At 63.2% G+C, this 17,039-nt stretch overlaps 1 protein-coding gene across 12 annotated transcripts in view; it reads right to left on the minus strand.

Annotated features, from left to right (window-relative positions):
* The window catches only part of CTNND1 (catenin delta 1), a 28,799-nt gene that overhangs the window by 7,596 nt on the left and 4,164 nt on the right, over positions 1-17,039 (minus strand). For 6 of the 12 annotated variants that reach the window (XM_064659799.1, XM_064659802.1, XM_064659801.1 and 3 more), the window contains exons 1-6: positions 7,201-7,512; positions 6,103-6,401; positions 4,972-5,043; positions 4,537-4,695; positions 3,793-4,325; positions 96-559 (exon numbers count right to left, since the gene is read on the minus strand). In XM_064659799.1, coding sequence (XP_064515869.1) covers positions 96-559; positions 3,793-4,325; positions 4,537-4,695; positions 4,972-5,043; positions 6,103-6,297 — 1,423 coding nt within the window. In that variant the 5' untranslated portion in view covers positions 6,298-6,401; positions 7,201-7,512. Of the gene's footprint in view, positions 1-95; positions 560-3,792; positions 4,326-4,536; positions 4,696-4,971; positions 5,044-6,102; positions 6,402-7,200; positions 7,513-9,398; positions 10,157-12,738; positions 14,061-17,039 lie in introns of those variants that run through there. The other 6 variants (XM_064659805.1, XM_064659804.1, XM_064659796.1 and 3 more) reach the window with 5 other exon arrangements.

A 17,039-nucleotide genomic window follows, 5' to 3' on the forward strand; every position in this document is an offset into this window, starting at 1 on the left:
AACGCCGCGGGCGCGAGGTGAGCGCTCGGAGACCCCGACCGCAGACCTCGCCCCGCGGCACCGCCAGCCCGCCCCGCCCCGCCCGGAGCCGTCACCTGTGATGACCTCCGTGAGGTCCATGTCGTGGGCCTTCCGCAGCAGGCGCACCAGCGCGGGCACGCCGTCGCAGTTCTTGATGGCGATCTTGTTGTCCTGGTCCTTGCCGAAGGAGATGTTCTTGAGGGCCCCGCAGGCGCCGTAGTGCACCTCCTTCTTGGGGTGGTCCAGCAGCCCCACCAGCACGGGGATGCCCTTGAGCCGGCGCACCTCCGTCTTCACCTTGTCGTTGCGGTAGCACAGGTGCTGCAGGTAGGCGGCCGCGTTGGACTTGACGGCGTCCAGCCGGAAGCTCAGCATGGCGATCACCTCCGGCAGCTCCGGCTGGCGCCAGTTCCCCGGCGCCGGAGCTCCCTTCCGCAGGCTGTCCAGGCTGGCCAGGCTGCCCCGCTCGTGCTGGGCCAGCGGGGCCCAGTAGTACCGGTCCGGGGCCACGTCGTCCACCAGCATGTCCTCGTAGCTCCTAGGAGAGAGAGGACCTTGCTGGAGCTCCTCGTAAGCTCCTTGCTTATCCCCCTGTGACAGCCTCGAAGGATTTGCTCCTGCATCTATTCACGCCAATCCTCCGGAATTACATCTGTTCCTCAAAATAAGTTCTGCCCCTTCGGACTGTCATTCCTTCTCGTTTCGTCAGCTAAGCTGTCCAGTTCTCACATTTTCCCAGCTTTTCTACCTACTTTGGCCCTAAATCAATCATTTTTACATCAGCTGGTTAGCGGTGGGTTTACTTCTCTTTCCCCACCAAGTTTTCCATCTTATCTTCTACGGTCAGGGGCAGAAGGAATTGCTCACAGCCAGACCTTCAGGTCTGATCCAAGACCGAAAGCAGAGGAAGAAATTTCCAGCCCTTTTCATCACCTTTTCCTCCAACCCACCAGAAGGGATGAAGCTGGATCCTGGTCTGGTGCCTGTGGAGGCAGGAGCCAGCCCCAGGGCAAAGGCAGGAGCCAGCCCTGGAGGCAAAGTGTGCTACTGCCTGAGGGACAGGCACCAAGAGACACCTGGGCTCCAGGAATCAACCTTGTGGCTCCTGGCTCGGGCCCAGGGAAGAGCCCTGGTCCCACACCCTCACCCTGGCCAGGAGCAGCTCCCCCTCAGACTGGCAGCACTGGGAATGAGCCCCAGCAAGCACATGGAAGCTCAAAGTGCCCCCCATGCTGAAGTGACACTGAACAGCCCATGACACACACCTCACAAAACCCCTGAATCTCCCCTATTTCTGCAGTCACTGCCAATATAATCCTTCTCCCACCCGGGCAGAGGAATCCAGTGATTTCCAACAGAAGGAGATGGGAGGGGATGACTCTTGCCCCTGCTGTGCCAGGGCACTGAGGACACTCAGATAAGACCCAAGGAGAGGTTTCCACCCTCCACCTCACACCTGCCCCAGGGGCTGCTCAGCAACCTCTGAGCTCCCAGACCAGGCACAGGCAGGGAAAGGTCTGACACGATGGGTGGCAGGTCCTGCTCCTGCCACCACTTCCCTACCTACAGCCTGTGGTGCAGAACTTGCCAAAGCCACCAGACACAGCCACGTGCCAGTGCTGCCAGCAAACCACTGACACTTGCCAGCAGGGCTGGCAGCCGATCCCGCTCCCTTTCCAAGACTAACTCCCTGAATGGAAGCCCCTGTCCCACCGTGAGCGTCTCAGTGCCCCTCCAGGCAAGATGGGGCTGTCAGGGAGGGGAAGCACCCCCCTTCCCTCCTCCCTTGCAGAGAGGGAGCTCTGGGAAGAGCCCCAGGGCAGGGACTGGTGCTCTCTGTGGCCGATGGCAGCCAGCACGCGCTGCATCCCTGGGCTCAGGGCACTCCTTCTGCTCCAGAGTTCCTGGCCAGCTGCCTCCCCTAAGGAAGTCATTAACAGCCAGGCCCCTGCTCAAGACAAACATCTCTGAGGCAGGGGGGACGCTGCTCTCCCTGCTCCCATTCCAGCGAGCTGGGCAGAGAGTGCGGATGGTAACTGAGAAGGTGGGGGACAAGCCAAGCTCAACAGTGCCTGGATTCCACAGATTGCTGTGATCTTTATCTGCCTGCCCGGGGAGGGAGAGCCGGCCCAGGGGCCCACCAACCCATCCTTCATACCCTGCACTGCCCCCACAGGACAAGCTGACATCCCCAACAGGGTTGTCCTTGGAAGTGGAACCTCCTTGCTCTGCTGGACCCAGGTCCCCAAGTCTCCCACCTGGCTGCAGCTCCTGCACTTGGCTCCTGTAACTCCCCTCCTCCAGGAGCTGGAGGGGCAGGAGCACAGACACCTTCCAGCCCAGCAAAGAGGGCTCGTGGTCTCAAAGGCCACACAGGGAGGGCTGGGTGCTGGGCAGGGCACAGCCCAGGGAAGGTTCGCAGGCCAGAGCCTGTGTTGAGCACACCTGTGTAACCCTTCCTGCCCAAGGTGCTCACTGAGGGGCTAGACGTGACGGCCACGTGCCCAAAACTGCCAGAGCTGGCCTCTCCCAGGCTGCCCGAGAAGGCAGAAGCCTGGAGCAGCCCTGCCTGCCCTCCTCCAGCCAGCACAAGCTGCACAGAGCGAGGCGGCCGGGGAAATCCATCTGGGTGAGCAACCGCCCCGACTGGTTCGGCACAGCCCCGCAGCACTCGTGCTGGCACCAGCCACAAGGACAGACAAAGCTGCTCCTTCAGCAGCCAGGAGCCAGCGTGGATTCACAGTGCCTGGATCGGGCAGATCTCCACAGGGGATGATGGCCAGAGCCTCCTCTGCCCCAGGTTGCCTCTGGTTTATGTCCCAGGAGCTCAGGCAGCCTGCGCTGAGCCTTACTTGCCTGGCTGGGCCCACCCTGGGGCACTCAGGAGGTGCACATCCATCCCAGCTTGCTGAGATCGTCCCCTCCCCATCTCCAGGAGCCTGGCTCAGCCCCTTGCTCCATTCCTACCTCCCCATCCCTGGAGCCACCCCCCAGCACGTGCCCAAACCCTGCCTGACAGCCCAGCCGGGAGCAGGGAAGGGAGCAGAACAGCGCCTGTGTAGGAGCCACCTGGACCAGGAGACCAACGGACAGGAGTCATGGCCTCAGGCACGGGACATTCCCGGGTGCCTGGCAGGGCAGGAAGGACCACCAGGACCCTCCTCCAGCCCCCAAGGGCAGCACAGCATGGCAGGGCAGGTGCTCTGCAACCAGGCTGGGGGAGCCGCCATCGCCACAGACACACACGAGGGGAGAAACTGCTGCTGCTGCCAAACAGGTTGAGCAGCTTCTCCCGCCCTGCCCTGCAGCAGGGTCGGGCTGTGCAGGAACCAGGAACGCTCCTGGGGCACCGTGGGGCTGAGCCCTGCTCACCCCAGCCTGGGCTCAGCTCCCCTCCCTGAGGCTGCCCTTGGCTCGGGGAGAGCATGATCACAGGGCTGCTGCAAACCTGCACGGCAGGGTGATGATACAGTGGGATACTCCGGGCTGGAGCACAGACAGACCAGCCAGGTGGCACAGAGGGAAGGGCCCGGAGCTACATCCAGCTGCCCAGTGGAACTCCTCGCTGCAGGAGGACCGGCTCAATTAGCACCCGGGTTTAACCACCAATTAAGCAGACAATTAGAAGCGGATGCAAGTTTTCTGCCGCGTGAGCCACCTGTGACTCAGCTCACAGTGCTGTGTCCACCATCCTTCCCTCCTCCAAGGAGCACGAGGTTCAACGGACCCCACAGCACCCCCCAGCAGCCCAGAGCCTCCTGCTCCACGTACCTGAGCCGCCGCCGGGCATCCGAGGGGGTGCCCGCCCTCCTGGCCGTGCCGTAGTCGGACATGAGCCCGTAGTCCACGTCCTCGAAGCCCACGCTGCGCTGGTCGTCCTCCAGGCCGTACGGCTCGGGGTGGAAGTGGTTGAGGTCCATGTTGCTGCCCCCGACGCGCACCTGGGGCTGGGGGCCGTAGATGTCCTGGCGGCTGGGGGCGCGGTAGGTGTCCATGGAGGGACGGTAGCGCTCGTCGATGCGGGTGACGCGGGACAGGCTGCCGTAGCTGTGGTCGCTGCCCGGGTAGCCGTCCTCGTAGGGGCGGCCGTAGCCGTCGGGGTAGTGGTAGTTGCGAGGGAGGGTGGCCGTGCCCGCCTGGCTCAGGTAGCTGCCGGGGCCCCCATTGCCGTTCTTGCGGAAGTTCCTGTCCATGGTCTGGACGTAGTTGCTGGTGACGGGGGAGGTTTCCAAAGGGAGCCCATCGGGCCCCACCGGCACCTGCTGCACTGTCCGGGTGGTCACGGTCTTCACCACTTTCTTCACCTGGAGGGGGTGACACGCGTGCAGGACACGCTCCCATAAGGGAACTCACCACAGCCCTGCATCCCCAGATTCCCCAGCCAGCCCAGCACTTTACTTCAGACACATTTCTCCCCCTGTTTCAGCTGGTGGCACAGCAGGCTGGCAGACACCACTGGCAGACAGCCATCGTGGTCCCCAGCCATGCCCTGTCCTGCTCTCCCCAGGCCTGTACCGTGGTCTCCGTACGCCGGGTTGTCCCATCATCTGACGTCTCCACAGACACGACCGACATGGCCCCTTCCGGGTCTTCCTCCATGGTGTACGTCTCCTCCACGATCTGGCCCGGGTCCTGCATCCTGGGGATTGTGCTGTACAAGAGGTGGCTGTGGTCCTGAGGGGAGAAAGCGACAGGCAGGGAGGCCCCATCACCAACCTGGACCTCCCTGGAGTCCGCTGGACGAGAGATCTCCCTCCTCACAGGGAGCTCCGATATCCTCTTGGAAGGAGGTACCAGCAACCCCATGCCCGAAGCCCCTTCAAGCCAGGGTGGCCACATTGGAAGCACAAACCGCCCTCTTCCAGTTGGAATAGGGGACACTGGAGCACTGTCCTGCACCCTCCCCCAGCAAGCAGGCTGCCCACAGCCAGAGGGCCGAGCTCCCCTTACCTGTGGCCCGTTCAGCTTCAGATCTGAATACTTCTGCCTTTCCAGGTCAGCATCGCCCAAGAAACGTCCGTTCTGAAACACAGCGGGCCCGTTACCAGACTGACCTCCCACATGTCCATCCCTGCTTCCCTTCTGGGCTCCAAGCAGCCCATCTCCTGCACCTCACAGGGGGGTAAACACGCTCCTCGAGGGTCTGTGCCACGTGCAGCAAACCACCCCCGTGCCAGCCCGGGGAAGAGCGGGAGGACACGCCACTCAGCCCCCTCCAGACATCCCAGCTCTCCCACGATGCCCACACGCTCCCGACGGAATGGCCACGACACTTCCCTGCTCCCCAGCAGGGCCCTGGACACCTTCTACGTGTTCTGAGGCAGGAGCCACCAGTGACACCCCAGAGGCCCCCCCGGGGCCAGAGGGAACCACGCGGGCGCTCGGCGGCCGATCACAGGGTGCTGCTGTTTGACACTCGCGCTCCTCCTTCCTCTGCCCACCCTGCCCTGCCCCGCACGGCTCTCCTGGCACCACAGCCAGAAAGACACCTGCCTCCTGCACAACACCACACACCAGCCCTCTGAGCACCCCTCTCCAAGACTGAGCCTGAGAAAGTCAGAACAGGAGACACCTCAAGCCAAGGCAGATGAAACCACGTTTCCAGCCCCTGTAGGGATGATTTCTCCCAGCCCCAGTCTGGCTGTGTGGGGACAGACCGAGACTCCAGGGCCTTGCCCATCATCACACAGAGGGAGACACACACACGTTCCCCCACAGCAAACCCCAGCCTCTGCATTTCGGCCGCCCTCCAAGCAGCCGAGCGGGATGGGGAGCAGAGATGCCCAGGAACCGAGCACAGCACACCTCTGACCTCCACAAAACCAGACCAGAGCCCGCCTGGCATCGAAACCCTCCAGGCTGGCTGGCACCTCCTCCCCCGAAGGCCCTGGCTGCCCAGGGAGGTCGGCACACCCCCAGATCGACTCCGGTACACCAGTGTCACAGGACCGGCCGAGCCTTCCTCCGCCTCCCGCATCCAGGGAGGGCCGAAGGCGGGAAGCTGCCTCGGAGGGGGCAGGACTGACGCGGCCGGGGGCTCCGGGAGCCTCTGCCCCCCGCTCTGGCGAGGGGGTGTTTTACCTGGTGCCGCCGGGTGAGCGTGCCGTTGGCCAAGCCCGGGCCGGCGTCCTGTGGGGAGACCCGGACTCTCTCCAGCTGGGCTGAGACATGGCGCCGTTCCTCCTCCAGGGCCCGGGTCAGCTTCTCGAACTGTGCCTCCTGCTCCTTGACAGAGGCAAGGATGCTGGCGGTCGACTCCACTTCCGAGTCGTCCATGGGTGACGGGTGGTGCCCGGGGCAGGCAGGGCGGGGGGCGCGGGGACGCAGTCAAGGTGAGGGGAGGAAAAGTGACCCAGAAGGGGCAGGAGCCCCTCTCTTCACTGCACGTGATTTGGGGGGAGGAAAAGGAGGAGAGAGAAGAGCGGTCAGAAGAGACTGATTTCGTTAAGGCAGATTCTCAGAACAAGGGAAAAGTAAAAAAAATAAAAAAATCTTATGGCATTAACACCCACTCCCACCCATCACCAGAGAGCTGGCAAGAGGGTCCTGGAGCAGCACAGCCCCGGGCAGGACTCAGATGCAAACTGCCCCAGCATTTAAGCTTGGAAAAGTGGCACTGTGGGGACAGAAGGTCCCCCCAGCACACCCAACAGCTGGGGCTGAGCTGGGTTTGGAAGAGCTGCTGTGGGCTGAGGGGTTCTCTCTTCCCACAAGGGTCCTCCTCAGGCCGCAAGAAAAGCTCAGGGGCAAGGAAAAGCTGCAGGAGGGGAGGGCATATCCCTGGGGCAGGGCAGGGGACACTCCCGGAGAATGAGAAGTGACCCACATCCCACTGCTTCCTTCGGGGAAGGGTGGAGGGAGAGGGCTGTGTCACTTATCTGTTCCCTCCTCCCTGGTGTGATAAATGGTGGGGAGACAGCCCTGGCTCCACAGCTCCTTCCTTACGCAGGAAAGGGGATGAAATGGGACGGGATCCCCCTAAAGGGGACCCCGTGAGCCCCTGTGACTGCTGCCAAAACTCACCACCCTCCAGGCTGCAGCCCCCCAGGGGGTCCTGAGCCCAAAGACCTAGGGATGGGCATTGGCCTGGACCCCTCCAACACCCCCTCCCAAAGGAGAACAGCAAGTGAGCCACAATCAACATTTCGGTAGAGAAAGGCAATATTCTTCCATACAGACCTGTCAGAGGAGGAAGTTCAGGTTTGATTGGCAAAGGCACGGGGACAGCCAGATCTAGACGCAGAGAGTCATGGGAGAAACAGCCCAGCCACCACAGTGAGGAAGCAGGAGGGAAGAGAGCTCTGCAGGGACAGCGGGAGCAGGTCAAAAAAATCACACGCGGGAACCCCAAACAGGAGGCAGGGCGGGCACAGAACCGGGAAAGGGGCGCCTCTGTCCCACCCCCTCCCCTCGGAGGGATGGATGGAGCAGTGCCTGGGACGGCCGGCAGGGTGGCCAAGGCTGCACTGCTCCCACAGCTCCACGGAGACCCCGGGCAGAGGCGGAGAGGAGCGGCCGGGGCTCGGCCCTCCGCCCCCCCGCGCAGCCCGGCCGAGTCCCTGCAAGCCCGAGAGGTTTTCCCAAACCCGCTGCAGTCACGGCAGGCGTGTGGGGACTTGCTCCAGCCAGGCAGCCAGCACCGAGCCTGCTTTCCCACGGTCTCCAGCATCGGCTCTGCCCACTCCCCGGTGCCACCCTGCTGAGATCTCCCGCCGGCAGCATCCCCCTCTCCTGCCCGCATCCCCCTCTCCCGCCCGCCCCTCGCCCCTCCAGAGCCTGCCTGCAGCACATGCTGGTGCACAGCAGCTCAGAACAGGCCTCTTTTCGGTCTTTTGAACCATTTGCCACCCTATCTCAAAGTGCATCCCGATCAAACCCTTCCTGAAATGCCCTCCCCACTCCTCCTGTGGCTCTGCCTCCCAAAGCCTCCCTTGGACACCAGCAGCCCCGGTGGCACCATCACCACCACCACGGAGCCCAACGACGCAGAGCAGATGTTTTCCAAGCGCTTTGGAAGGCACATGCAGCACGTTCCACCATCTGGTAGCCACCACCCTCTCATCTGCCTTCATCAGCAACAAATCTCTCGATAGAAAACACCAGCCCCCTGTGGGCTGGGATGCTCTCTGGCCTGTCCACATCCCGGGAAGGACGCAGCCCACTGCCTCGGCAAGCTTTTGGAGGCTCCCCAGACATGACTCCTGGCTCATGCATGCAGCTTTCCACCCCTCCCACCTTGCAACAGGTACACCCCGAGGCTTTCTCAACAGATCGGCTCCCGAGCCTTGTATGGAAATGCAAGGACGGCTCTGACCCTTCAGCTCACCTGCCCCACGGATTTGCAGGATTCTCCAAAGGAGAGGCTTGGTGCCTCCCAAAACAGCGCTGACACATCCCAGCTCTCACCCCCCCGAGTCAAACACTCCCCATCTCTGGTGGGCTCCCCCCCGCTTCCAGCAGGGACACAGATCCTCTGTATTCCAGGGCTCCTGGATGTCCCTGCCACAGAGACCGACTGCTGGGAGGCTGCTGCAGCTCCCCAGCCCCCTCCCCAAGGAAGGGGAGCAGCTCCTTGCCACATCCCAGTCTTGTCCAGCAGGACAAGGGATGGTCCTACCACCCAGACACCCTACACGACTGCAGCATCCAAAACCCCAGTCAGAAGCCACGCTGGCTTGTTGGGATTCATTTCAGAGTGGTATTTCAGCAAGTCCTTCATAAGAGAGGAACAACCCCCTATGAAGGAGGGATTCTCCACAGTGTAGCCTTGCCCAGGCCGCTGTGCTTCCCAGCCTGCCCTCAACTGTCCCAACAGAGAAGAGGCAGATTTTTGGGGTGCAGGAGGACAGAGGCAGCACCCTGACTTCCAGGAGAGACTTTGCTGAGCCCCTGCTCTCGTGAACAGGCTCACACTTGTCTGTGAGTGGCCTCAGTACCGAGCAGCAAGCGTGGACCAGCGGGGTCTGGCTCTGTGGGGGAGCACGGAGAGGAGAGACGGGATCCCCAGCAGAGCCCTGTGGCTGCCAGGCAGGGCCCTCACAGCCAGCAGGGCCTCCCCAGCCCCGGGTCCCCACCTCTGCACGTTCCCTGGGAACAGGGCTGGGAAACGTGGACACTAACAATGAAACTCGCAGGGCTGTTCGGGCCCCAGATAAGGGGCCGGAGCAGGCGCGAGGCTGTTTCCTTCCCGTCCCTTCCACAGGGAGTAAACACTCCAGCAGCGGAAGGAACGGGACAGGTCCCGCACCCTCCACCTCTCCTGTCCCCCTGCACAAACACCCCTCCAGCCCTGGCAGGAGGAGGTGTGGGGACACACACTGGCCCTCCCCTTGGGGCCACCAGGTGCCAGCAGAAGGGTTTAGGGAGAGCAGACTCACGAGGGGCTTTTGGGGGCAGGTCTCTGTCCCATCGGGGCTGGCTGTGCTCCCAGGCCGGGTGAGCCCACGGCTGACATGGACCAGCAGATGCTCAGCGGGGGCCACCCGAGGGTCTCCCAGCAGGATCAGGTCGTGTTAAGCAGAGGGGCAACAACTCTTGAGTGTCTGGGGCTGCCCCGCCTACACGGTTGTCACTCCTGCCCTGAGCACTGGGCACAGCTCCACGATGGGCAAGAGGCGCCAGCGGAACAGGGTCTCTCCCAGCTTTCCTCTGCCACCAGGGCATGCCACCTCCCTCATTCCAGCCGCTGCCTTCATCGATCTGGGATTAAAGACATAATTACAGAGAGGCAGTGCCAGGCCCGGAGAGGTCAGCGAGCGCCGTCCCGGCTGGCACACAAACCCCAAACTCAGCCCTACACCGTCCCGGCTGGCACACAAACCCCAAACTCAGCCCTGCACCGTCCTGGCTGGCACACAAACCCCAAACTCAGCCCTGCACCCGCCCAGCTGGGAGCGACCTGCCCCACGTCCCTCCCGGTGGCTCACAGGCCAGCACCCAGGGGCAGGGGCTCCCTGGGCACAGCACAGCCCCTCGCCACGTCCCCATGCCAGTCTGGGGCACTCGCTGGCCACCTCTGCAGCAGGACAGGGAGGACAGGAAGGGGAGAGCCTCAGCCAGGCAGCCAGCGAGCTGCTCGTGTGACAGAGCAAAGCCAAGGACGCCGGAACCCGCAAGGGTGAAATTCCAGGGATCGCTTTGCGCCCGTTCCCCCCTCCTCCCCCCCCAGCCTCTGAAGATCCAACTACAGAGCATTCTTCCAGAGCCAGACCCTGACCAGCTCTGAGGACGGCTCATGAAAGCCTTTTCATCATGAGAGAGGCACTTGCTGACACACCCGTTACTTAAAAACCCCAGCAAGCCAAAAATATTTCGGCTGGCTCGGTTCAGGGCAAACCAAAAAGCCTAAAGACAAAGCACACCCTGAGCAGCTCCTGCCCCAGGGGCAGAACTCCCCTCTGTCCTCCCCCCTGCCACAAGGGGACCCCAGGGACCAATGCAGCGACCCAGAGAGCTTCACATCCAACCCCCCCCGGCCTTATCTCCCAACTTCCTGGCATCAACCCCACACTGTGCTGTGCCCAGAGGTCCCAAAGCCAGAGCGGGTCTACTGGAGAGATGTCACCCCTGTGGAGCCTTGGAAGCAGAGCCTGCTTGTTGGCCAGGAGACAGCTGCCAGCCCACCTGTGTGCACGGAGCTTCCCTCCTCACAGGGACCCACCCTGATCTTCCTGGCTGGATTAAAAGCTTGATAATATGGAGACAGGCACCCTAAACCCTGAGCCCTCCAGAGCTCTTTCACTAGGGGCAGCTTTGGCATGGGATATTCTTCTAAAACCCCTTGCCCTGGCTTCTCCAGGGAAACTGCCTCCCCACAGAATAAATGTTTTGCCTGGAAAAATAAAAAGTTTCCAGGGCCAAACCACAGACATACCCACCTAGAGTTCACCTGCACCTTCCTCTGCCAGAGAATGGAGTCCAGGCCTTGCAGGCTCCCCACCAGGAGCGTTTCCCTGGAGTCAGCCACAGAAAGATTAACCCCAGGGCCCAGACTGAGCCAGCAGATGGGGAACTGCACTCCACAAGCCAGGGAAAATGGACAAGATCCGACAGATAGGACTCGGGCAGGAGGCTTGACAGGCAGCACCGCTGCAGCCTGTGGGTGATGGATCTCCAGCACACAGCCCTCTGCTTGGGTCCTTCCAACGACCTGCTCCAGCCCTGCTCCATGCCCCAAGTCCCCAGAGAGCTGTCACCCAATGCTCCTGGGATCCCTGGGGCTAAGGCCACGGCCTCAGCACAGAATACTCTGGGCAAAGTTCAACCCAAAGCACCTACAAAGCCAGAATCGCCTCTGCCACATCAGCCCTGCCCTGGCTCCCTGCTAAGGGACACACCAGGCGCCCACTCCCATCGTCCCACTGCCACCAGGGAGGGGGGACAGAGCTGCCTCAGCCCTCCCCTCTGCTCTACTGCTTGTTTGTGTCCCCCAGGCACCTGTTTGGCACGTGGCAAGGTTTGTCACCGTGGCTGGACACCCCTGGCAGCCCCCTATGCTGTGAGGCACAAGCTCCATCAGAGCCAGGATGGACCCAGCCCCTCACCCAGGCTGGCTGAGCCCCCGTGGGGGCTGCCAGGCTGACAAGGAGGGAGGCACTGCCCGAGGAACTTGCTCCTGCTCCAACACAGTCCCCAATACCAACATGAAAAATGGCAACACCGCTCCTGTAACTGGCCTTTCCCTCTCAGTCTGAGAGCCTGAGAAGAGCCAGCTGGCTGCCCGCCCTCCAAAAGCTCTCAACACTAGACCCCCGTCCTCAAGAGAGAGAGAGGAAGCAACAAATTCTCCTGGTTCCAGCTGCCAATCACGATGCACTCAGGAAACACAGAGACTCCATCAATAATTCAAGCCTGCAATTGTCCGAGCGCTTGCAGTGCACTTGCCCTGCACAGGCTCACGGCCCTGCTAATTCACCACAGGCTCCTGGTCAGTCTCAATTACCTAAAAAATAAATGAACCGGCAGCCTTGGCATCTTTCCCCGCCCCGAGTGCAGGGTCCAGGCTCAAACATCAGCCCTTGGACCTCAGCCTGCCCGAGGCAGCAGGCCCAGGCTCACCCCACCTCACCCACGTCTGTGTCCAGCCCAGAGCACCCACGGTGCCCAGGGCACGGGGGAACCAGGGCGGCTGATGGCAGGCAGCAGATCCCACATTCCTGCGTGGGTGATGAAGAGTTTTTGCTGTTTCTCTCCCACCCACAGAGGCAGGAAGGTGCCCACAGCCCCCTCTGCGGAGCAGCCCACCCACGAGGGACCCCTACCCAGGCTGACGCGCCCTCACTGCCAGGCTGTGCGAGGCACCATATTCCCACTGCCCGGCCTGCCCTGGCCCTGCCAGACCCCACTCCAGGGGAGAGGTTCCCCCACCTCCTGCCCCGGGCTCCAGCTGCCTCCCTGGCCCCCGGGAGGGCTCTTCCCGCTGGCAGGTCACAGAACACAGGCAGTGGACTTTGGGCAGGCTGGCAGGTGGCCAGCGGCCCTCCCTGGGCAGGAGAGAGCTGCTCCAGCAGCGGGTCCGACACCATCCTGGGCACCTGCCTGCCCTGGAGCAGCCCCACCTTCCTCGGGAGGAGTTGTGCCCCCGGTGCCCGGCCCAGTGGGGGAACACCCAGGAGCGGCCACCGTGGGCAGGGAACGGGCAGGGAGCCGTTCTCCTCCGCCCATCACACCCAACTGGTTGGACTGGCAGCGGGATCGCCACCCGGCCTACCTACCTACCTCACCTGCCACCCCCAGCGCCAGGGACGGAGGCCACGTAGCCGGGACGGGTTGGGAAAGCCTCCCTCCGGAGAGGGGAGTCACCTGGAGATGCAAGCCAGGACGCAGATCGCACCTTATAAGGGAGCAGGCGGGGAGCCAGGGAGCAGGATGAGGAGGGAGCGATAAGGGCAGGGTGGGGCTGGAGGGAGGAAGCAGGAGCGCGGGTCGCTCCCCTGGCAGGGCAGGGGGCCGGGATCACAGATACTGATCAGGGCCACAGCACAGGCCTGGACAGGCGGTTGTGAAACACAGTGGGCAATCCCCCGGGGAAGGGATCCGTCCCTGGCTGGGCTGAGGTCACCAGGCCTGTGCTGTTGGCCATCCCAGCACAATGTTGACATCCCAGCGCAGGGTGAGCCACAGAGAGCTGTGATTGTTCTGCTGGTATTCCAGCAATCCTGCGGCGGGGCAGCTGTCCTCCCAGGCACGCCAGGGGCCACTCGCCCCTCTCCAAGGAGCTCTTTCCCTCCTTGTGGGCCTGGGGCAAGACCTCCAGGCAAGCCGGGAAGCTGCTGACTCTCTGCACCGTCTGGACAGAGGAGCCTGAGCCCCAGCAAGGGGAAGGGAGATGAGCTTCCCTCGGCACTTTTGGGGAGGAGAGGACTGCAGGAGGGCAGCCAAACCGCCAGGCTCCGGGCAGAGACTCTGCCCACCCGCAGCCACGAGGCTGGAGCCTTCCTGCCAGCAACATCCCGCTGCATCCCACTGCCCACGGACGCCCCAGCAGCCCCGCTCCCCGGGTCCCCCACCCTGGGGACGGCAGCAGGCAGGGTCCCCGCCACCCCTGTGCACCAGCCCCACGGCTCACACCCCGGGGCCCAGGAGATTCACATGTCGGGAGCCCTGCAGCAGCACAAAGGCGGCTCTCTCCTCGCTGTGGGAATTCGCAGCTGAGCGCTCGGCAGGGACAAAGGGATTTCACAGGCACATCCCCAGCCGGCGGCCGGCCTCCCTCCCCCGGCGTCCCCGCTTCCTGTCACAGTAGCACCAGACCTCGGGGGCGCAGCAGCAAACAAACACCCAGCGCCGGATTCTGGGAATGGGGCCAGAGCATTCCCGGGGCAGGCCACGCTCCGGCAGCCAGCGGGCTCCTGCTTCACCCCAGCGGCTCCCGGGCCACGGCGGGGGGAGGCAGCAGCCCCCCGGCTCTGCTGTCCCAGCCCAAGGGGCAGCAGGTGAACCAGCGGGATCACAGGGCAGCCCCTGGCTCCTTGCTGCACCCAAGGAACAGCAGCCACCTCGATGGGGGACGTGAGCTGTGCCCACAGCCAGGACCCCGGCGTTGGGATGAAGGTCAACGTGCCCCCCCCCGGCTCCAGCCACACCAATGTCCCTGCCCTTCACCCGTTCCCCCACCCTCTGCCAGGCTCAGTTTTCCCATTCAGCTGCCTCTCTCCCGAAGGGAAAACAAACACAGCCCAGTGCTACAGAGATAAGGGCTGTGCTGGCAGAGTCCAGGGAGCAAAGTCCCTCTCAGCGAGACCCGAGGCTGCAGCGCCGCTGCAGGAGCTGCCTCCCCGAGCCAAGGGCATGGCAGACGAGGGAAACTGCATCCCAGGAGCACACGAGCTCCTCCAGGGCTCACACGTGCCTCTGGCTGTCCCCAAGCAGAGAGGCCGCAGCCCGGTGGCCAGCATTCCCAGCAGGATTAGGGGAAGCCTCCCTCCACCAGGCCATGGGCACAAGCACCCACCGCCAGCTGTGCCAGCCCAGCACCCGAACACACGGATTTGGGCCCCCTTCCATGGCAGAGCCCTCTTCCCAAGGAAGCCACTTGAGATCATTTCCTGTGCCGACACCTGCAGCCCCAGCTCTGGTTACCCTGCTCCAACCCGTGGACAAAGGAGCAGGGCCTGAAGGCACAGGGGGAATCTCAACCTGCACCACTGGGCTTGGCACTGCCCGCCCTCCCTGCAGGAAGGAGCAAGTCACCAAGGACCCAGGACCAGGAATGGGGAGAAGGGCTGGAGCACAGGGCCCCCCACCCATCCCGGGAACCCCATGCAGGGTCTCCCCACCCAAGAGGGACCCTGAGGCAGACAGGCTGCCCCTTCCCTCTGCCACACCAGACACACTGCTCTCCCCTCCCCACGCTGAGCAAACAGGGGAAGGAGCATTTGGGGAGGGAGTGGCCAGGAGGGAATTGCCGAGATTAAGCCAAGCCAGCCCAAGGGAGCGGCCCAGGAGGAGTGGGACCCCCCGGCCCCACCTCGGCCCAGCCAGCCCAGACTCCCCGAGCAGGTAGGGTGGCCAGGGGCTGAGTCACAGCACAAACCACGCAGGGCTGGGCTGAACGGCTGGGCCCTGGCTCTGCTCAGCATGACCTCATCAGGTGCCCGGCGCTCTTAATTGCAAGTGTGGAGATGGCTCCGAGGGCCCTGCCAAGAGCAGTAATGAATGGGTGAAGGAAAGCCACTGGAGAATCATCAGACAAGAGCCAGGGACTGAATCAGGGCTGGAAGTGGGGAAGGGGGCCGAGGTAGGGTGACACCAGGTCCCCCAGAGCTCTCCAAGGCCCTTTAGTGCCCACGGCCATGCAGGAGCCAGCGCCCACTGGACACTGGCCAAGCGACGCTCAGAGGGACAGCAGGACTCCATCCCACCCCAGCCCCCTTCCCAGTTGTTTGCTCCTCCAACCCTCTCCCCGAGAAGCAGCTTCCCAGACTCCTGTGCGAGCCGAAGGGAAGGAAACCCGCGCTTCCTGGTCAGACGGAAGATGACATCGTGGCTTCCCTTTCCTGCAAGCTTCTAAACACGACGTCCTGCCAAGAGGAGCCACTCCCCACCGTCCCTGGACCGCCAGCTGGAACCAGGCTGGGAATGCTGGGCACGGGCACCAACACCAGCCTCAGCTGTCAGCTGTGCCAGCCAGGAGGTCAGCACGGCCCACCAGGACACCAGATGCCTGGTCAGCTTGCTGCAAGTGTCCTGCCTCTGGGGAACACATCCGAGGGTTCCTCGTCCACAGTGGTATCACATTCCTGGCCAGGGCTGGGAGCAGCCTACTAGCAGAGGGCGGAAGGTGCTGTTTTCCAACCCCCTGAGGATCTGTCTGGGCCCCAGAGACGGGCTGGTTGCCTGTAAAGCTGCGGCAGCCCCAACACCACAACCCCAGCACAACATCTGCCCCCTCAGACAGCCCTCCAGCCCCCCATCACACACCTCACCTCGTCCACACAACTCCACCGCACCCCCTGACACTCTGGGGGGTTGCCAGGGCTCCCAGAGGCAGGACAGGGCATCCCTGGGATGCCACAAGGCCCCCTCACAGCTCTTGCTGATGCCAGAGCTTGGATGCCCAGGCCCATCCACCTGCCCTGCTCAGGGCAGCTCCTCTTGTTGCTGAGGGAAGGAGAACGGAGAAGGGAAGTGAGTGGTTTTCCACCCAAGCCAGCTGCTGGAGACAGACCCTGGGCAGAGATCAGGGGAGAGCAGGTGTCTCCCTTTGCCACACCAGTGTGCTCTGGAGGGAAGCTCCCTCCTGCAGGTAAAAGCAGAGTGAAAAAGAGAAAAGAGAGAGGAAGGAGGGTACAAAGCCAGCCTGGAGCAGGCGGGCTCCTCACATCAGAGAGGATTTCTCCCAGAAACACCCCTGGGCTCTCCACCTCCTCCTGCTCAGACCCCAGTGAGCAGGAGGGGGACATCCCTCCCCCGGGAGCGAGCCAGCCCGCCTGCAGCCGAGCCAAGCATGGCAAGCAGCAGCCCTGCGTGCAGCAACACGCTCTGAGGAATGCGTTACCCCACTGGGCAAGGGGCCTGCCAGCAGCATGCAAACACCCCCGGTGACCCACCCTTCCAGGTCGGAAAAACTCGTCTTTGCAGTTCCACGTACTCCCTCCCACCCACGGCAGCTACCCACCCACCCACACGGGGCTCCAGCAGCACCACCTCCCCTTTCTGACCCGGCCAGGACCAGAGCCGGGAACACCGGGAAGCAGCTGAGAGAGCTGGGGGCTCTTCTCGGAAAAGACCCACCCCAGCACCACGTGAGACGGGGGCGAGAGGAAAACACACGGGCTGGGGACAGCCAGACGCCTTCCTCCTCCTGGACAGGGTGGGAACCAGTTCCCCACAGCCATCCACGCTGAGGCCATCCAACTCGCCTCAGGTAACCGTCCTCCTGCCCAGGAGGTGCTTCTGAAATGGCAAAAGCCGTGTGGGACTAAGGGAGAAGGGAGAGCTGCCCTCCTGCTGCCCGCTCCCCCATGCTCCAGCGGCTTTTCCCCCCTGCCCGGTGCCCACAGCCCAGCCCTCAGGGA

This window comes from Pseudopipra pipra, chromosome 6, assembly GCF_036250125.1.
Source record: "Pseudopipra pipra isolate bDixPip1 chromosome 6, bDixPip1.hap1, whole genome shotgun sequence".
Classification (NCBI taxonomy): Eukaryota; Metazoa; Chordata; class Aves; order Passeriformes; family Pipridae; genus Pseudopipra; species Pseudopipra pipra.